This window comes from Furipterus horrens, unplaced genomic scaffold (assembly GCF_987537825.1).
Source record: "Furipterus horrens unplaced genomic scaffold, mFurHor1.1.pri manual_scaffold_1, whole genome shotgun sequence".
NCBI classification, from domain to species: Eukaryota; Metazoa; Chordata; class Mammalia; order Chiroptera; family Furipteridae; genus Furipterus; species Furipterus horrens.
This window is the reverse complement of record NW_028327171.1, coordinates 60,841,463-60,863,141: the sequence shown is the minus strand read 5'-3', so window position 1 is coordinate 60,863,141 and position 21,679 is coordinate 60,841,463. Positions and strand designations below refer to the sequence as shown.

The 21,679-nt window shown below is 39.3% G+C and overlaps 1 protein-coding gene and 1 pseudogene across 2 annotated transcripts in view; both read left to right on the top strand.

The window, feature by feature from the left end:
- Positions 1-9,856, top strand: part of TM4SF18 (transmembrane 4 L six family member 18) — a 29,727-nt gene extending 19,871 nt beyond the window's left edge. For both annotated transcript variants that reach the window (XM_090285298.1, XM_090285365.1), the window contains exons 5-7: positions 5,180-5,322; positions 8,650-8,830; positions 9,589-9,856. In XM_090285298.1, coding sequence (XP_090141424.1) covers positions 5,180-5,322; positions 8,650-8,830; positions 9,589-9,603 — 339 coding nt within the window. In that variant the 3' untranslated portion in view covers positions 9,604-9,856. The remainder of the gene's footprint in view (positions 1-5,179; positions 5,323-8,649; positions 8,831-9,588) is intronic.
- Positions 9,857-17,035: 7,179 nt separating this feature from the next.
- Positions 17,036-17,308, top strand: LOC150021196 (cytochrome c oxidase assembly protein COX19 pseudogene; annotated as a pseudogene).
- Positions 17,309-21,679: the final 4,371 nt, after the last annotated feature.

The window sequence follows — 21,679 nt, the reverse complement described above, 5'->3', positions numbered from 1 at the left end:
TGGGATGTTTATATTTCAAAGACATGGTAAGATTTCCGTCTTCTAGGGTCACAGAAAGTATATAGGTTTCCTCTGAGAAGGAGTTTTGGTGCATATTTGTCTACTATCAGAGGTCTAGGGTGATTATTATTTTAATTTTTCTTCTCTCTCTTAAATTCAGAACAATTCTGTTGTCAATGTCCTGATCTTTTATGTCTACAAGCATTTTGAGATGAATAGGGGATATTTGAGTATTGGTAAGGGTAGGTGGACTTTGAACTGCTATTAGAGCCACATTTCTGGTTTTGTAAAGACTAGATTTGTAAGACAAGGATAGTTTTTTAAAAATTCCTCCAAGAATTGGTTTGCAGCCTGAACGAAACAAAGGGATGCCTCACCCATCCAACTGCATTATCTTCAATTTGCTTCTTATATCAGGGAGATTTCCAACTAAGATAGAAATAAAAAAAAATCTGTTCTAGATTTAGAGCTGAGCATTTGGAATGCTTTAATAAGTCATCCCACAAAGCCTGCATCATGTTTTCTTTCCCTTTGAGTACATCGTTTCATTTTAGCTAAGAGAGAAGTCCTTTAAAAAAGTCCTATCTGGCTCTGAATAGCAACCTCCAATTTGGGCCAACTTCTGGCCATAGAGCTCTTTTTAAAAAGTAGTTTCACATATTTCAAATATGTATACCAAAGGTTTACCTATCAAGTGACTTAAAACCAAAGCCATTATTTAGCCATGAACTCAAGAGGCATCCCCACAAAAAGTGAAAAAGATGCAAACTCCCAAGACCCAGAACCACTCCCAATGCTAACCAAAAGACTTTCCTGAGAGCTGGCAAAAAGTCAGCAGGACACTAGCCACACATAGGTGCAACCCACATTTCTATACAGCCATATTTTGGGGGCCCCCAGTTTAACAATTGGTTGCCTGAGGCACCTGCATGCCCCAACAGGCAGAAGGAAAAGCCAAGTTCTCAGGACACAAAACAAGAGAGAAACAGGAAAGCAACAGCTGTCTCTGGGAGGGAAAGGATCAGTAAGTAATGGGCATGCCAAAACCAAATTTTAACCAGAGCACAAACCAAAGAACTAATTCTCACAAATGTTTTTCTTCTGTCAATCTGAATCTGAAAAGGACAAAGGTTATTACCACCTTTGCCCAACTCATTGCAACAGGCAGATCTAAAAGACTGATGTGTGAAGAATTTTTACCTTCCACCCACTTTTGTTAGAGGTTCAGTATCTTTCTCTGAGCGCAACTTCCAGATCAAGCAAGGTGTCCCCAGCCAAAGGTGCCGCATTTCGGGTGCAAGAACTGTCAGGGAGAAAAAAGTTTTCCTTGACTCTCTTAGGATCTCTGGCTATAGCTGAAAATTAAACAAACAAGGACATATTAACAAAAGAAAAGCATACAAATTTTACTGAATCTTTACATGTACATGTGATCCTTCACAAGAGAATAAAGACCTGAAAAAGCAGCCAGAGCCACAAGCTTCTTCTAGACAAAGAAACAATATAGTTTTGAACATTGACAAAACAGAGGGGTTTGAGTTAGGGGTAGTAAATGGTGAAGAGTAATTAGAAAGATTTAGTTTAGGTTAACAAGATTCTTGATATTTATTTCTTGGTCCCAGATTTCCTGTGTCTGGTGATGTCTTCCTTCTTCCTGGTACAGGGAGGGTATCTATTATGGGAGTTTTATTATCTGTTTCAGAGAAGAAGGGTGGGTGGGGGGTCAGAGTAACACACCTCAACTGGAAATTGTCTGCACATGGCATTCTGCTTCTACACTTTTCTTAAACTCCTTCAGCTTAAGATATTCAGTATGCCAAGGTGCTATATTTTAGTGTAGCGTAACCTGAACTCCATAAACTTCTTGGCTGCTACTCATTCCTCCATGGAGTCTCATCTTCTCAAATTTTGTGGGCTGTTCTGTTTGGAAAACAATTATTGGCCAAAGAAAGGCACTTGGAATAAATAGGTAATGTTTTAATTTCCCTTTACACTTTCAAATAAGTTTTATATCTAAGGTGTCCTTTAATTTTTCAAATAGCCTTGTTATGTGGGGGCTATAATCATCTACATAATCTGCATTTTACAGAAAATGAAACTGTGATTCAGAGATTCTTATTCTCATTTATTTTGATGCTTACCTCGATTTGCAATGGTATCTAACACTAATTACATTGTAATGAGCGTGTGTCACATATACATACTATGCTATGGTTGCCAACTTCCCCAGATGAAGAAATCATTCACTGCTCTTCCCAGTGAACTGCTTAAGAGGACATTTGGTAAACAAGGAACTCAATCTTTTCAAAACATCCTTCTTCCTTTTGCAAAGGTGGCATTGGTGAATAGGTAAATTTTCTTTACACAGTGTAACTAGCCATAATCAACTGTTTAAAAAAACAAAACAAAACAACGTAGCTCTGTTTATCTCATTCCATAATGTGGCAAACCCTATTATAATCAATGTGAGAAATATAACTTGAAAGAGCTTTTAATCGTATGAGAGAATATCAATGAAATAATAGCAGACAGGAGAAAAGCAGAATTGTTCTTTTGTTTTTGAAATAATTTTTACAATTTTCCATAATAAACATGTGCTAATCAGTAAAATAATTTTAAACCAAGAAATATAGATAACTCTTGTTCCTAAAATCACAGGTTTGTTGTTTTCACTTTTTTCTGGCCTCAGCTTTTGAATTTATCATCAACATACTACTCCATGTTTCTGTGTGACTGTCCTACTCTCACTTAAAATAAACACTTCTAAAACTAAATTTTTCTTCTAAACCAAACCATCCTTCTTGGAATCCCTATTCCTGTCTTCTTTTCATGCATGTCTCAAAATCTGGATTTTTTTTTAAAGTCCAACTTCAGCTACTTATTTCTTCCTTAATGTCTTTTTTTCTCTAGTGCATGTCTTTGACACTTGAACTTGAGGATGTTTCCACATGGAATCTTTATTCCTGGGCTGTCTTATTTCTAGCTGGCATGAAATCACTGCTAGAGAAATCTTCCAATATCATGTATTGGTTTATATCACATTCGTGCTCAAAAACCAACTACATGACTTGTAAGAAAAAGAACTTATTCCAGGTCTAGGGCAACATAAATCCAAGATGAGCTTGGGACATCTGTGCCAGAAAGCAAGGAGGTGTTCAAAGAATAATCAGGACATGTCAGAGGGCACAGGAACTGACTTCGAATAGATGTTCCACTGGCCATATTTGAACCATCCCCATATCTAAAACGATAACAGTTATGAGTTATAACAAGTGAAGTAGAATATTTATGAGTCTACAATAATACAGAAATTCAGTGAAGAAAGAAATGGGAAATGAAAGTTCTGTGCAGAAAAATGATAACTTATAAATGCAGAAGAAGTGATAGAATTGGAAAAGCAGCACATTGCAACCAATCATTATGAAAATTGGTGACCAATGGATATGCGGATCATCCTTGAAGGCAAAATCCATCAGTTGAAATGTGTTTAGGGAAACGATGTTACACAATCTCAAAGTACTACCTCAAAAAACTATTCACTCTTGCAAAGTAGAAAATGTACATTCATAGAACTGTAGGAAACCACCTTAACCAAGAGCTCAAACTTAGCATCACCAATAGCAGTAAGAAGCCCCAAATAAACCCACACCAATGACATGTTCTCATGAACATGTTCAACCCAAGTCCAATGTGGAGGAAACAACCAGAAAAACCCAGAATGTAGAGCATTCTACAAGAAAGCTCGCTAGGATCCTTCAAAAATAATTTAATATACTGAAAAACAAATAGGCAGTAAGATTAGTGTACATTAAAGGAAATTAAAGGAAACTAAAGAGATGTCATTTTGTGCATAAACCTTCATTGGCTTCTGTATAAAAAGTAAAAAACAGCTACAGAACACTAGAATGTCTTTATTCTTGGAAGACATGAGCTGATGTATGTAGCAGTGAGAAATCATAATGTCTTTCAAATACTTCAGCAACAAAAATGTATCAAATACACATACACACATATGTACAGAGAGGGAGAGAGGCTGTGCAAGCAAAAGTGATAAATATTCACAAAGGGTGAGTCTAGGTAAAGCGTATATAGGGATTCATTGTACTGTACTTTCAACTTTTTTGTAGATTTGAAATTTTTAAAATAAAAGTTTATGGAGGGACTGCTGCTTGCCCTGAAAGAGGAAGTGAAGAGTCCTTGATGCAGAATTCTAGGCCATGTTCCACCCAGATCTATCAAGCTGCACTCACTTTGTAAGAGACAGAAGGGCTAGATTGTATCCTATCAACCCTGTTTCCCAGCATTAGCACTGTGCCAGTCTGGTCTTTATAACTCTCTCCTCTATGCCTTTGCAGGAACCCCCTCTTCCATCAAACCAATCTACTTACTCTCATAACTCTCCCTATGCTGGTCTGCCTGATATCATTGATCATTTTTGCTGTCTAAATAAAAACAACCTCTTCTTCATCAATCCCATCCTTACTTAAATATAAATATGACTACCTGATATTTTCCCCATGTTCTTATATGTGAAGATATTAAAGTATCATCTACATAAGAGAAAAACATGGACCATAGCTTATGATTCTTAGAGAACATCCTACCTAGAAAATAACATCTTCAATAAATAAGTATATCCTAATTAATCACATCCCTTCAATGCATTATGTATGAGGTGATCATTATTTTAACATCAAAATTTCAGAAAAAAGAAAGAAATTCAGTAAATTAACTAGTTGTCTCTATGAACTGTCAAACAAAAAAGTCATTTAAAAATGTATTTTTAGGCCCTGGCTGGTGTGGCTCAGTGGATTGAGCACCGGCCTGTGAACCAAAGGGTCGCTGGTTTGATTCCCAGTCAGGGCACACGCCTGGGTTGCAGCCAGGTCCCTGGTTGGGGATATGTGAGAGGCAACTTCACGTTGGTGTTTCTCTCCCCCTCTTCCCTTCTCTCTAAAAATAAATAAAATCTAAAAATAAAAGTAAACAAATAAATAAAATAAAAATGTATTTTAAAAATTAGGTGGGTTTGGATTGTTTCCATTTTTATCTGGACATTTGCTATTACACAGAGTAGAGTAGGATTGGTTGAGAAGGGAAGGTACCTATCTGATCATTTATCCACAATATCCTTTTGTCTCATTCTATGGCACTAACCTCCTACTTCTGTTTAATTTAGACACTGCTATCAATGATCTTTTCTGCCCTTGGAATTGCATTCTCTGGATACTGCCTGGCCATATCAGCTTTGGGCCTTGTCCAAGGCCCATACTGCCGCACCCTCAATGGCTGGGAATATGCCTTTGAAGGCACTGCAGGACGGTAAGGAATAATTCCCCAAATCAAGTGAAAAATACCTCACTGATGCTCATACTTATTTTCCATGATCACTATGGGGTTCCATGCAGATAATTTAGTGCAGAATTTTTCTATTCATTTCCTAATCTCCAGGTCAATATGTTACTACACGAATCTTTGTTTAGATGTTTTCTTTTTCTCCAGTCTCTTAATGCCATATACATTCACTGTTTTGAGGCTGTGATGGAGATATCCTAATGAAAGACGTGTTTCTCCCATGCTTCAGAACAAGGCTTCATGATTATTATGGTCTGGCAACTGCTGGAGCCTGGGACTTGAGTGGTTCTGTGAAGTCAGTATTATTTTGTGGTCATGTTGGACATGTAGTGTATTACAGAGGTAAAAGGGTTCAGCTGAGAGAGAATCACAGTGCCCTTGGCTAGTGCCACCAAAGGCTATACCAGCAGGGACTACACAGAGATAGGACCAGGCAGAGTGAGTAGCAAAGTGCAGTCTGAGATCCAGAGACGTGCAAGAATTTGTAGAAGGAGCCAGGAGCTCATCTAGCATGTTTTGAAGAACATTCTAAAGGGCTGATCAAAAGGCTGGGATAGTAGGTCAGTCAGGTGTTGAGAGACTCAATCTTAGATCACAGAATGCCTCACACTGGCATTGTGCTGGGCTTATTGCTGTGCCAGCATTTGCAGAGGAAGCTCAAAAGGTTATGGAGCCCAGGCAGAGACACAGGAGAGAGCCACTGAATCTCCCCGTCTCATCCTGTGCTCAGACTTTTTATGGAATAAAATGAGAGAGTGTCTGTACCATTCTCTGAAGTTACATTTTTTTCACAACTCCCATGACTGGCTTTATTGTTCAAGACTCACATCTATTTGAGGTCTTACATGCTCACCTAGACCTGGATGGCAGAGCTGCTTCTGTGCGCCGTCACTCTGAAGGTCCCACAGGGTGCTATGTCCAGAGCTCCTCACCAAGTCAGAACCTAGAAAACAACCCCAGGCCTTTGTGGGCATTTGGAGGAAACAATCATGTGGGGTTGAAGGGCTTCAGGAAAGGGGATCCTAATGTAGAAAATCCTACTCAGTACCAAAAAAAAAAAAATTATTTTTTAAACGTCATTAGCTCCTGAACTTTTCCTCACCCCGAAACCAAAGAAGCCTCCTTTTCTATGTGAGACTCTCAGGATGCCTGCTTGCCTCTCCATTACTCCCTTAAAGTTGCCCTTGATATTTGCATTTACCCATTTCCAGCTTCTCTATTCCTTGTAGACCCTGCTGGGAGAGAAAAAGAATCCCTGCAAGTCATCTTGTGTTAAAGTGTTGGATGATCTGTGTAGAGCACATACTAGCAACAGTCTAGAGTAATGATTTGAAGAGTTTAGCTTCCCTGGTGGCTGAGTTAGGACTATAACGGCATGTGAAATGGGCCTAGGGATATGGTTAGCATGAAATTAGATCTGTTCTGTGCCTTACAGGTTCCAAGACATTTTTACATAGCTCAACAAAAAGTCACAATAACCTTTAGGGTTAGCTATTTTAAACTCATTGTCCAGATAAGAGTCTAGAGGTCAAAGCTGTAATGTCCTTTGCCCAAGAGCCTTCAGATCTGGGAGTTCTCACTTCATATTCAGTGCTTGTTACCTCTTGAGACCCAAGGGCCATTGGCAATACTAAGAAATTCTCAGAGCGACTGAGTGTTCTGGAGCATAGAGAGTAGAAAAGAGAGTTAAATGAAGGGAATAAAAAAGAAATGGAGTGGGGAGGGAGAAAAACAAAGAAAAGAGAGAGGTCATGGTGGTGGTAGTAGTCACCAAAATGTAGAACTCCCCCCTTTCTGCCACAGCATTATTGCCCAGAGCTACTTGGCTGGTACCCAAATTGCCTGCATTGCCATTTTAAGAAAAATCATCTTACTATTGACAAAATATTTATAGAAAATTCTGCCTTGTATATAGGTTTGATTGTTTTTGTTTGGGGGATTTCTTTTTGAGAATACCAGTGTTCCATTTTGATTTAGTCGAACAAAGAGGTCGTTATCCTTAGAAGAAGTAGTAATGGTCATGGTAGACCTGGAAGTGAGCAAACGTTGGTCAGGTTGATTCAGAGTGGCTTTCAAATTATCTCAGAAGTAGTTTAATTCTCACAATTGTGAGCAAAACTAGACTGATCAAACCTTATGCATTCCTACCACACAATCTAAATCTTAAGAGCTTCAGAATAGCAACTTTCTAAAGTAGTAGCCCTCACATTCTGGACCGCAAACCAGCAGCCTCACCGACACCTGGGAACTTAGAAATGCCAACTGTTGAGCCCCATCCAGAACCTCTAAATCAAAAATTCTGTGGAGAGGCTCAGCAATCTGCATTTTCACAAACCCTCCACATCCTGATGTATGCTCAAGTTTGAGAATCACTATTCTAAAGGGATTTGGGACAGTCCAGGAATATCTAGCAAAATTTCTTTTTGTTATTTTGCCACCTGTATGATTTTTATATCCAGCTTAAGCTCAGCCCTGCCCCTGATAGCCCAGGCTAAACTTCTAGACTCCCAAAGAATGGAAAGTCTTTACCTCTCTTGGTATTGACATACGCTGCCTTTCATTGCTATTGAACTCTTCATTATGTATCTTACTTCCTCATTGAATTAGAACTGTCTGTGCAGCAGGCACCATGCTTACAATAAGCATAACCTGGTGCTATGTATACTCGTCGGCAGCCGTCCGTCTCGAGAGACGATGGTGTAGCTTCTTAAGAGTCTATCTGCACCGCCGAGAATGGCTGTGCAGTCCGACTCGGGAGTGACACGGTATCTGTCTCCTCCCGTGTTGAATCGACATCTTGCGATGACGCTGGAGTGTCCTCTCCAGTGAAGCTGAAGCTACAGAGCCTGGGCAGGGTGATATGGAGGGTCTGCTATTGCCCATGCAGCAGACCCCCCCTCTCTTCGCAGCTGAAGGGTCCAAGGGAAAGACGGAGTCAATACAGCTTGGCTTCAGGTGCGCCGCAGGAGTTGCCGGTGTTGACTACAACGTCAAACCGCCTTAGGGACTCCGGCTCCGGATTTTCTGTCGGGGTTTACTCCCTTAGCCTTTCCCCTGAAGAAGTATGCCGCAAGGCAGCGGAGGTTTTTTGGAGTCAGAGTTTTCCTTCTCTATGTTCAATATATGTACTGAATGGTTTTTTAAAACATATAAATTTATGTTTGATAATATTATGTATTTTAATCATATATATTAGTGTCCCAAACATGTAAATAACTATAGCTTTTGTCCTTGGACAAGTATGTAAGTTTGGCCTTGTTAGGTCTTATTGACCATATCCCTTGTCCTTCTCAGTTTCCTTATAGATTCCAGCATATGGATTCAGTGCCTTGAACCTGCACATGTAGTTGAGTGGAACATCATTTTGTTTTCCATCCTCATAGCACTCAGTGGGCTTCAGGTGATCGTCTGCCTCATCAGAGTAGTCATTCAGTTATCCAAGATATTGTGTGGAACCTATTCAGTCATTATCCAGGTAACAGATCCTCACTGGCACCTGGACATCCTCCATTTTACCTCTGCTGCCCAGGTTTTAATGAATTTTGTTAAAAGGCTTTTAGAGTTCCATCATTCCCTTTCCATTCTTACAGCCCTCATTTTTACTCAACCTCTAATACCTCTATTTCCCCCCCAATATTCCAATATGTCTGTTGGTTTATCTATATGGATTCAGTCAATGGAATAATAAAATCTGAATTCCATGTTGTATGATAAAAACAGCCTGGTGTTTTCAGTGAGCAACATTTCAGTGTTCTGTATAGCTGTAACCCAAAGCTCAAATAAATACACGCATTTATTGAGAATTTTACTGTTCATAAAATAATCAAGGGCTTACAACCTCACCCTAATGTTTTTAATGATGTTACATTTAGCTAATAATCCTTCTTTATACTGATTCATTAGTGAGTGGTTTTTAAGAAGTAAAATATGTCTTTATCTCTTGGAACTATTTCTGCAGCATCTACTAAAATATTAATGTTAATTCAGTTATGGTTGAAACTGCTAAACTTATCCAGCAAATCCAGAGTGAAGAGAAATCATGATTGAGATATCTTGTGTCTTGTTAACAACATATATTAGATAATTCCTTTTATAGTAATGTAAAGTAGGTATTTTCCTAGTCCATTATGTTTTGAATATAAACTGTAAATTTAAATTGCTACCTGGATTATGAATCATTAATCAAGTCAAATTTACTGCTTTATTCATTTTGGTTTTCCTTTTTTTTTATAGCCTGGAATCATTTGAATAAGGACAAGAGTGTTTTCCATGATCAAGTTACAGTCATCTATCAAAGTCTTATATTTAGAGTTGAGGGCAATATTCAAATGTTGTTTTCCCCATTTGGGGTTTATTATAGCCATTTGTGAAATTTACAGTCCTCAATGGAAGTGCAAGTTTTGCCACACTTTCATTTAGAATTTTTTTAAGCAATATGTGTCAAGATCTTTGGAAATGTTTACACACTTTGATTTAAAAAGCCCATTTCTAATAATCTATATTATCAAAATAAATAAGGATACAAGATAAAATTTTAAGCAAATGTATATATTTCAATATTTAATAATCTGGAAAATTTGAAATAACAAAAAATTTAAAGGTTATGGGAATGATTAAATTAAGGTAGGTACATTAGTTATAATATATGGTCATTACAAATAATATTTTAAAGATTATGAATAGCACTATGTGAAAAAGAAAATTACAAATTTATGTTTACAGTATAAGCATAACCATTTAAAATAAATAAACTAAACACCAAATAATCAAAACACAGAAAAAAACTAAATCTAGAAGTGTTTACACAAAAATGTTAACTGTGGTTGATTTGCATCATAGGTGACCCTTCTTCCCACATTTCTCTATTTTCCAAGTTTTCTTTATTATACTTTATTATCAAAATACTTTTTAAAAACTCAAATTTTTATAATTAAAATTTTTTCTTATTTTCCAACTTTAAAGAAGTACATGCTTTTTCCACCCTTGAGTACCTGTAAATACAATAGAATAACACTTCAATCAATGTTCAATGAAGAAAGTGAGATAGATAAGCCAAAAAAGTTTTATATAAATTTATATAACCTAACTGACTTCTTGGCATTTTTTTCTCACTCTTTGTGATGAGCGTGGTGGGCTACAAGAGATAGCCTTGAAATAAATCAGTTGAGGATATGTTCAATGGGTTAAAGAAAGTAACCATTGACCAGTTGATATTATAATTGTCATGGGGAGCTATCACTATCTATATTTATTTTTTAAAGGGTATTAAGCAAAACAGCAACATTTTTTTCTACCTATACTTACCTTGACCTCCTTGAGAATAGCAACCATGTCTTACATTTTCCCATGACACATAAAGTGTAGCACAAAGTGGGCATATTAGACACTCAATGTTGATATTCAACTTCTGCTCATTGTGGCTGCTCTGTTAAGTACCTCTCTCCAACATAGCCCACTGAGCCTTAACTCTTCTGCCACTTCCCCATCACTGTACTCTATGGACACTGTCAATGATGCTCTGCCAACACCTGCCCTGTGCCAAAGCTGGGCAGTAGTAGCCAGTAGTTTGGAGAATGCTCTCTCCTTGGTTCCTGCTCAGCCGACTGACTTCTTTAAGAGAAGCTTCCCAGTCCACAACCTTCACTGAAGTGAACATCTTGAACACAAGTCATGTGTGTACCACACGACCCCATGCCCTGGATCTAGCTGACAGAACTAGGCCAGGTACTCAAGCCATGGGCAGCCTATTGTCACCCTAGTGGTCTCTTACTTAGCCAATAGGAAAACATATCCAAACAAGATTAGCAGTCATTCTTGTTTGAGAATTTGACCTAGGAAGCCAAGAATGAAACAACCCAGGCACTACTGTCAGAAAAATAATTAAAGGACAAAGAAGGAAGCCAACATACAGAATATCTGATTACTCTATAAAGCCAATAATCTCATTATGTCTAGTACCCTCTTTCTTTAGTTCTTACAGTACTCTTATAAAGATGCTTCTGGCAGATCAACCCCACCCATTTGTCAGACATATTCAGACTCTCTCAACTGTGTTCAGATTCAATGTGGTATCTTACATTGAGCTGGCTGTGGATAGATGTCAGCTAAATAACTCCACCACAGAATCGGGAACATTGTCAAAAAACCGGAGCACAGTCAAATGCAATACAGTATATCTACCAGTGATTTAAATACAAACACAGCCACTCAAAATTTAGTACCTAAAGAAGATATGCCATGATGCAATTTCAAGTAAAAGAGCTCAATACAGGACGTCTGGCCGAGATGGAGGCCTAGACTGACATGCTCCATCTCCCTCCACAACTAAGAAGGAATACAACTACCGCAAAACCAGAAACAACCAGAAGTTCCAGAAAATAAAGCTACATGGAAGTCCAACGTATGAAGTTATAAAGAAGTGGTGCTTGTCCAGACGGGTGGGAGAGGCAAAACTGGGGTGGAGAGGTCAAGCTGTACCAGTGGCAGCAGCTGTGGCAATGGTGGCAGGACGGTGGTAAGCACAGACACCCATATTTAAGGGGAGGCAAAAAGTACCTGGGGAGCACCCCTGGCTGCAGACCAAACCTGTCAGCTCACGATTCCAATGCCAGGGAAGGCAGTCCCCCATTGTCTTGGACTGTGAGGACCAGAGGGGGTGGAGATGGAGGAGGAGGCTTCCAGTCTCTCAGTGGAGAGCGAACAGCAGGAATCCATCTTGGACCCCCACCCCCACACAAAATGCCACAGCATGGTGAGAAGAGTCACCCAGTCGTGACAAGTGCACGGGGTTCTGCCCCCTATAGAGTAGGAGGTGTGACAGCCCTGCCCAGGAAGCAGAGGTAAACACAAAACTGTCAGGATGGCACAGATCATGATAGAGATCCTGGTGATGCAGCTGACCAGCCAGCAAATATTTAATCTAATGGCTCAGCAGATAGGAAATCTTTCTGAGGCACAGTTCAGACTTTTGGTTTTACAAATGCTTATAGACCTAACAGCAGATCTTAAACAAGATGGGGAAGAAATGAAGGCTAGTCCTACTGAAATGAACAAAAACATGTATGAAACTAGTGGTGAGGGAAAGAAAACCAGGGATCAAATCAACAACTTGGAACATAGGGAAGGAACAAACAGTCAACCAGTGCAGAAAGAGAAAACAAAAAGTGAGGAAAATGAGGAGAGGCTCAGAAACTTATCGAACAGCTATAAGTGGGCCAACATCTGAATCATAGAGTTGCCAGAAACTGAAGAAGAACTAGAAATTGAAAAATTATGTGAAAAAATAATGAAGCAGAACTTCCCTAACTTAGAGAAGGAAATAGACTTACAGGTCCAGGAAGCACAGAGAATTCCAAATAAACTGGACCCAGGGAGAACCACATCAAGACACATTATAATCAAAATATCAAAAATTAAGGATCAAGAGAGAATCTTAAAAGCAGCAAAAGGGAAGAAGAGAATTACGTTCAAAGAGGTCCCAATAAGACTATCCGCTGATTTCTCAAAAGAAACTCCACAGGCAAGAAGAGACTGACAAGAAATAGTCAAAGTAATGAAAAGTAAAAACCTACAACCATGATTACTCCATCCTGAGAAACTGTTGTTCAGAATAGAAGGGCAGAGAAAGTGCTTCCAGGACAAAGTAAAACTGAAAGGAGTTCATCAGGTCTAAACCACTGTTATATGAAATGTTAAAAGGACTTGTTTAGGAGAAAGAGAATCAAAACTATGAACATTAAAATGAAAATTGTATCACAGCAACCAACAACAGAAGTTAGGGAATCAAAACAAAGACTAAGTAGGCAACAAGAATTATAGGTATGGGGAACATTTTGGGGGGAGGTCAGCAGGGAGGGGGAAGAAGGTAAGGGAGGGAGATGGTTCAGGAATTAAGAAGCATATTAGGAGGGAGTGGAGTAGACAGGAAGATGTTGAGAAGAACTATATGAACAACCAGTGGGCATGGACTAAGAGTGGGGGAACAAATGGAGGGAGGGAGGTCACTGGGTGGAGGGGAACAAAGGGAAAAGAAATTGGGACAACTGTAACAGCATAATCAATAAAGCATATTTGTTTTAAAAAGAGCTCAATACAATTCTATATGTGCAGTTTGAGCCCAAATTGTTAAAACAACTTTGTAATTACAAGTAGACATGTACAACTCTGCAGATACACAGAAAAAAGCCTGAAAAAAAATACCTCAATGTTGATAGTTAATAATTAGCACCTAATGATGACATTTCTTTACATTGTTCTGTATTTTTAAAATCTTCCTTTGAAAATGTATTACTTGAATAATTAGAAAAAATAAGTAATTAAAAAATAAACGTCCTTTAACCTTTTCTGTAAAATTCATTTAAGGAGCTTAAATTCAGAAAGAACTGGACATGAGGTGTGAGTGTGACAGCCCTTTCTTCTTACCCTTTTTAGAAGGAACTTTTTCCGTTTTCTAATTTTCAGAGAGACTGAGTATTGCCAGCTAATCCTAATTAAGAATGATTTCTATTTTATGCAATATGCTTTTCTACTTATTATTTCTCTCATTTCCTTGCTTCTATCTCATTATACTTTTCCTAACTTCTTAAATTGAATGCCTAGCTTATTAATTTTCAAACTTTTTTTAATAAGCGCTTAAGACTATGACTTTGTTACTTAGCTAACATCAACAAATTGTGAAATGTAATTTTCTTATTATTCAGTTATAAATATTTTATACTTTTACTTATGATTTATGAGTTTTTATATGTGCTTCAAAATTCCCAAATATATATTTTGGTTACTTTTTTATTGATTTCTAACTTAATTGAATTGTGATCACAGAATGTGGTCTATATGATACTGATACTTTGAACATTTTTAAGACTTTTTATGGCTAATATTTGTAAATGTTCTATGCATGAGTGTATGTTTCCTCAAAATACTGGGTGTAGGCTTCAGTGTGTGTCAAGTTGTTAATTTTGTTTAGATCTTCACTATCCTTTTTGGTTGTTTCCTTGATCTAGGGTTTCTATGAGTACTAAATGCCTGTGTATATGTATGCTAATTTATATATATTTATAATTTCAGAAAATAGTGTCTGGCACATGGATGGGATTTATTTATCAGTAATAACAACATAGTGATATTTACAGATATACTCTGGGGTCAAATTACTCAGATTTAAATCTGAGCTCTGCCTTATTAGCTGTGTTATCCTGGTCAAGTTTACTTAACCTCTCTATGCTTAAGTTTCCAAATTTATAAAATAGGAATAATAATAATAGAGTTTCTGGGAAGATTAAGTGAGTTAGTATGTATAAAGCTCCTAGGAATAGAATGACTTAAAATCTGAACCCAGGTTCAGTTGGAGTAGATTTGGGGTAGCTGAGACCTAGAGATGCCACTAATACAACAGAAAAGGAAGAAGGTAGTGGAAGATCATAGGGTCAGAAGTTTGGGGAGAGACAGAAGGCAAAGATAAGAGGTAGGCATTGCTAAAGCAGATAAAGTATAAGAGAGGCCAACACTTCCTTTTGTTACATGCTTGGAGATTGTGAACCTAATAGCTATCACAGTTAGGTTCCTAAAACTCCAGCCTTTGGCCTATACACTTCCATCCACTAAAAAACCATAGGGATAGGGCCAATTCAAGGTTACAATTATAAAAACCATAACCACTTACATTCAGAAAGACTCCTGCCAGTTCTGCTTTATGCTCTGAAATGAAGCTGAGAATTAAGGACAAGATTCCAGTCCCGGAAGAACTGGGATATCAATAGGAAATAAGGAGTCAAGTTTGAATGTGTATAATTGGGCAGGTAAGCTCAGGATACACAACCTGGGCACTAAAATATTTTTACTAGATGTGGTACCTGGCTACCCAGGTCAGAACCAACTCATGCCTGACCCAAAGAACATAACCAATTCAAATCAAGTGCTTTTTCTGGGTTAATATAAAAACATGTTCACATACACATCTACTTTCACTTCTGCCTAAAATCACACTAAATTCACAATAAAGTTTTTTTTTTTTTTAAGACATAAACCAACACATATGGGGATATTAGGGAAAGAGACAAGAGCAATAAAAGTTTGGAAGCTACAAAGCCTACTGATGAGACATAACTAACCAAAATAACTCAAGGAACATGAAAATCCCAAGCTATCAGTGGGGGAAGCTGAGACCCAGCATGATTTACACCTCAGAATCCTCAAAAGACTCCCAAATGGATAGCATTAGATATCTCTGGAACTAGAAGTAAAGATCACTAAGACAAGAAGAATGGGGTGAGTCCCTATATCCCTTCTCCTCTCCATGCCCCTGGAACATAGCAGACATCTGAAAGGGTACAGTAGAGGGTCTCTGAATTAGAGGGAATTAGATTCACCAAAGATATACACACTGCACCAAAACCGAAGAGATTAAGAGACTGGTATATCCTGAATGATGAATGCTAAGACACACCTGCTCCCAAGCCCTCTTAACTCACCCAGATCCCAGAATGCTCGCAGCCAGAATTTTACCTTCCAAGCTGAAATCTCTATCTGGGGAGGCTGACCAGTGCAAGAGGAAAAACTTAGATGCTTCCCATCCTGGTAGCCTAAATAGTAGGCCCTCCAAATGTCCATGTCTTAATCCTTAGAGCCTGTGACTATGTTACCTTAAAATGAACTTTGCAGGTGTGATTAAATTAAGGTTCTTAAAATAAGAACAGTATCCTGTAATATGCAGGTGAATCTAATTAATCACAAAGGACTATTATAAGAGGGAGGTGCCCTAATCAGGTTGCTTGAAGTGTCCCATACACCAAAAGTTTGCGGGTTCAATTCCCAGTCAGGGCAGGCAACCAATCAATGCTTTTTTTCTTACATCAATGTTTCTCTCTCCCTCTCTCTCTCTCTCTCTCTCTCTCTCTCTCTCTCTCTCTCTCTCTCTCTCTCTCTCTCTCTCTCTCTCTCTCTCTCCTCCTTCCTTTCTCTCTAAAATCAATAAACATAGCCTCAGATAAGGATTTTTTTTTTTTTAAAGGGAGGCAAGAGTATCATGTTGAGAGAGAAAATGTAAGAACAGAAGCAGGAGTCAAAGAGGAGAGAAGCTGCTAGACTGTTGGCTTTGAGGATGGAGGAAGTGCAGGCAGCCAGTAGAGCATTGAAATGGATTCTTGGCTAGAACCTTCAGAATCAACTCAGGCATCCTGAAATCTTGATTGTAATCCAGTAAAACTGATTTTGAACTTCTGTGTTCCAGAACTGTAAGATAATATATCTGAGTTGGTTTATTCACCAAGTTTGTGATTATTTGTCACAGTAGCAAAAGGAAATTAATATAGTTGTAACTGAATTCCTCAATAAATGGCTTACCCAGTTCATCCAACAGTGAGTTCAGATTCAATAAGCCCTACACACACACACACACACACACACACACACACACACACACACAGTTTCCAATGAGCTTTTGTCCATTCATTATCATGAACAAATAGACAAGAATTCCCAGACATCTGATAAAAGCTTTCGTGCATGAAAGGTAGAGACTAAAACAAATTTAAATAGAGACTAATTTGGAGGAAACAAATATGAAGAAAAAAAAACTTTTTAAAAATCATTAATTCCTTGAAAAAATAAAAGACTCTGTTTTCATGAAAAAATGATAAGAATCTCTTTGAAAGGGTACATTCAGGGGTCTGGTGCCACTATCATGTTGATGGCCATGAACATTGGGGCCAAGAGATTCCAGCCGCACCTCACTCTCCACAAGGGCAGCTTCCCACTGGACCACTTCTGTGAATGCAAATGCTTTAAGGAGAAGTTCATGAAGTGTCTCTGTGAAAATAATTTTGAAAATGCTTTGTGCAGATATGGATCAAAAGAATATTTAGAATGCAGAATAGAGAGGTAACTAATGGCACAAGAGCCACTGGAAAAACTGGGGTTTAGAAATTTGATGGATGGAAAAGCAGACAAACTCTAAATTTCCATGCAAAGACCTCTGGGCTGGTCACCTGGGATGGAGTGGTGGCACTCACCTATCACCCTGATAGTCACTTGTGAGGTGGTGTGACTGAGAATAGCATGCCCAGAATGCCTTTGAGCTTCCCAGATTATTTTGGGAAATTATTATTCCTTTTAGATTCTCATTTCCCTCAAGAGTGTTAAGTTCTGTCTTTAAATGCATGTTTGTTACGGAGTCCCTGGGGAAGCCCAGGTGGACTGAGAGGGTCTCACAAGTGAGGGAACTCATCCCCGTGGGCCTCCTGTGATGTGGTGACTTCATCTTGTAGCACTGAATGTGTGAATACTGATGTGCTACATGTTTGTGAATTTCAGAAAACCATTCCCTAGCAAAATGGTTTCTTTCCTTTTTTAAAACAAAAATGAGAAAGCAGAATCCAAGATATATTTAAAAAAAAAAAAACTGTGGATATATCTGTGTATTTGTATAAAAAAGAAATTCAGGAAGGACAAACCAGAAACTAATGAGAATGGTCACCAGCATGTAATTTAGTTCTGACTGAACCATATTCATGTTTTACATGCTGAAAAAATGGGCCAGGATGTGGCAGACCCCAAATGGAACACCAGCCCCATGGTACAGATACAGCTCTGACTACAGCATGGGGCAGGGGACAGACACTGTGGAAATTGTGACTAGAGCTAAAGCTAGAGCTAGAGCCGTAAAGAAGGATTTTGTACCCTAGTGAGTCAGTCTGTTTCTCACATGAAGAGCAGTTCTGGAACTGTATTCTCAGACTGAAAAGACTAATTATGTTGTGGGTAAGAGCTGGGTATATTGGACTGCTAGTTTGCTGACACATTATGCTCACTACAGAAATAGACATGTGCAAATGTGTACATATGTGAGTATATGTGTGCATACATGTGTGCATGTGTGCATGTGTTGTGTGTCAGGTGCGCCTACATGCAGCCATTTCAGTTCTGACCATGGAGGGGCCTGGAAGCAGCAAGACCCAGCAGCAAGGCTTACACCCAGCACCTGGATTCTGGATTCCAGCACCATCAACAGAGCTCCTTGAAGCAAGGCTGGCTCCAGGGACTGCAAAGTACAAGACAAGCCTGGACTATCTCGTGTCCAAAAGTAAGGAGATGCTGAAAAAATGATGGGGATTTGTCCAAGGAACACAGGAGACTACATAAAGAGTGTGGCACTCCCAATGGCCAAATCAGGGACAATTTGAGCAATAACATAAAGACCGTAGTGTGTTGTAGCCCACAGAGTAAATCACAGCCCACGAATCCATACTGATAAGACTACCTGAACAAGCACATCAGCTGAGCAGAGGACAGCTCCTGGTGATTCTGATGGGTATGAAGAGACTGACAGAGACAAGTCACCGTGTGCAAATGCTGCAGTAGGAATGGTTCCCTTCAGGCACGTCGGGGGATGTGAAGTGGATGTTGGAGTGCGATGTGGACTGGACAGCGGCCTAGTCTAGAGGACCTGCCCTCAGGCACTTAGTGATTGTGAAGGGAACGATAGAGACTACACTGTGGTCATCATAACTGAGTGATCACCACAGAGTGAGGCTTGCCAGGCTGTCACCCTGACCTGATGCCCTAATAGGGCATGGCAACACTTCAGTGGTTTTCTTGCCCAAAGTGCATAACCTCAGTCTGGCAAGGAGCTTCTACAAAATGAAGATCAGTATCATCAGAAGTGTCAGGTCCTCAGTAACTAACAGAGTGGCTGTCCAGACCAGATGGGAGGCTCTCCAGAGGCCCTGGGCCAGACCTGAAGACCTGCAGGTCAGTTACCCAGGCAACTCCATTTTTGTTCTGTGACTCTGTAAGATGCTATGCAGAGAAATGGAACTCCTATTTTTGCAACTTTTTGGAAGTCAAATTATTTCAAAATGAAAACATATTTTGTATTAAACTTTTTGTTGTTCAACTTCCTACAGACTTTTCTACGGGAGTATCATTCTGAAGTACATTCAGTGAATTTCAAGTAGGGAAGTGCAGACACAGAGGGTCTCAGAGTCAGGAGAGGAAATAAGGGAGGAGCAGTCTGAAAATAGCCCTGGGTGGGAACAGTAGACAGCTTCCTGACACCGCCTTGGATTTTCTAGGTCCGCGTTACTAAAAATGTGACACTTAGGAGCCAGACGTCCTGCCTGATCCTGCCAAAGCTGCCATCAGATGTTCGTAGCAGTTCATCCCTTGTTATGTAAAGAGTGTATTTTATCTCTCATATACTTGTCACAATAAGCCATCAGTTTTAGTAAAAGGCACCCAAACTTCCAGGACATTTTCCAAGTGTCCTGAGTCAGGAGAGAAGTTGAGATGTCAATCAGCCAGGGTCACACCCTGTCTCTCCTGCTCCCAGCTCACTTCAGCCCCTGCCCATGGCCTCATCCACACAAGTCATGTTGAGGAGCTCAGGGTACAGACCTGAGTCCCCCTGGGTCCCTCAGCCCTGTGTGTCTCTGCCCCTCTGCTGGCCATGTCCCATCCTTCGGGAGCAGGCCAAGTGCTTCCCCTCCACAGAATGTCCTGCGCTGCTCTAACCAGTCACCATAAACTCAGTGGTTTCAACAACACAGATGATTCTACTATAGTCTGGAGTCTGTGTCACTGAAATGTCCCCCAGGGCCATGTTTCCTCTAAGGGTACCGGGGAGAATCCTGCCTTTTCCAGTGTCTAGAGGTACCTGCAGACTTAGGCCTGTGGCTGTCCTCTCTCCTCCCTGACTTCTGCTTCTGTCTGTCTTCCCACTCCAGCCCTCCTGCTCCCTCTTACAGGACCCCCATGATGCCACTGACCATAGCGGCATCATAGTCATAGGTGGCTGTTTCTCATGCTCTGAAATCTTTGGCACTTGCTTTATTGGCAAATGACAGGGAAGATGGGCCTACTCTTTCAATAAACAAAATCTGATAGTCATCAGAACCTGCCACTGTGTGTGTTACATGGTCCCTGGTCTCCTAAGTGTTTTGACATCTAGACTGTTTTGGTTGTGTGCACAGGCGACATGGCTGGAGTCCTGAACAGTGAAATCCACGACACTTGTCTGGGTGGCAGCATTGCTGGTATCACATGACTTTCCTCCTGTCTCATTTTTATAGACATAATAAAATCATTGTTTAATTTTATATCATTTATAAATGACCAAAAAAGGGGGACGCATTAATAGAACAACAACAAAGACTCTTGGAAATTAGAAATAAGATAGCTTAAACAAAAAACTCAGTTCAATATTTTGAAAACGGCCTTGAATGGTGTGGCTCAGTGAGTTGGACATTTACCACAAACCCAAAGGTTGCCAGTTCAATTCCCAATCAGTGCACTTGGCTGGGTTTCAGGCCAGGTGCTAGGTTGGGGGTGTGTGAGAGGCAACAGATCAATGTTTCTCTCCCTTTCTTTCTCCCTCCCTTACCACTCTCTCTAATAATAAATAAATAACATCTTTTTAAAATAAAAGATTATTTTGAAAATGAAGTTGAGATATCACTCAGAAACTAGAGCAAAAAGAATAAGAGACTTATTTTAATGGAGCAAAAACTAAGAAAAAAAGAGAACAGGTCAGTCTAAGAAGTCCAACACCAAATAATAGAAATTTGTAGAAAGAAAGAACAAAGAAAATGGAGAACAAAAATCATTATAATTTAAGAAAGTTTCATGAAACTGAAGAGTATGAATATCCAGATAGCGAAGTAATACCAAATTTTTAAACACCCCCCCCCAAAAAAAGATATTCTATAAGCTTCCAAGGAGAAAGAACATGTCATATAGAAAGTATAGGGAATCATATTGACTTTAAACTTTTGAACAGCTAAATTGGACAAAGACCATGGAGCAATGCCCTTTAAATTCTGCAGGAAATTATTTTTATGATATAGGACATTTTCTAAGGAGGAAGTTCTCAAAAACATCCTTTTTCCAGCAAGTTTCTAGAGAATACACTTCATCAAAATGAAAGAATTCTTCCTTCAAGAAGAGGAAGAAACAGGATTCAGGAAACGGGGGATATGACAGAGGACAGTGTGTCCCAGAGTAACACCTGTTCACCACTGAAACAGTGTAACTTGATACAGAAATGTGCCAAGGGCAGTTGTCACCAACCCTGCGGCCAATGTACTATTCTTTTAACTTCAGGCCAGTATGCCTGGGTGAGATTTTTATCCATATGTAGTTTGGTTTAACTATATGCTGATGATGTTCCTGCTCTCCCTTCCAATTTCCACTGTTCGGATCAGTTAAGGACATATGCTCATTCCCTAGCAGTCTTCCTCTGCCAGCTCCTGAGAGCTAAAGGTGGACCATGTAAGCCAGACTATGACCTCAAGACGGTTCAGCTTATCTTCTCACATAAATTTTAATCCAA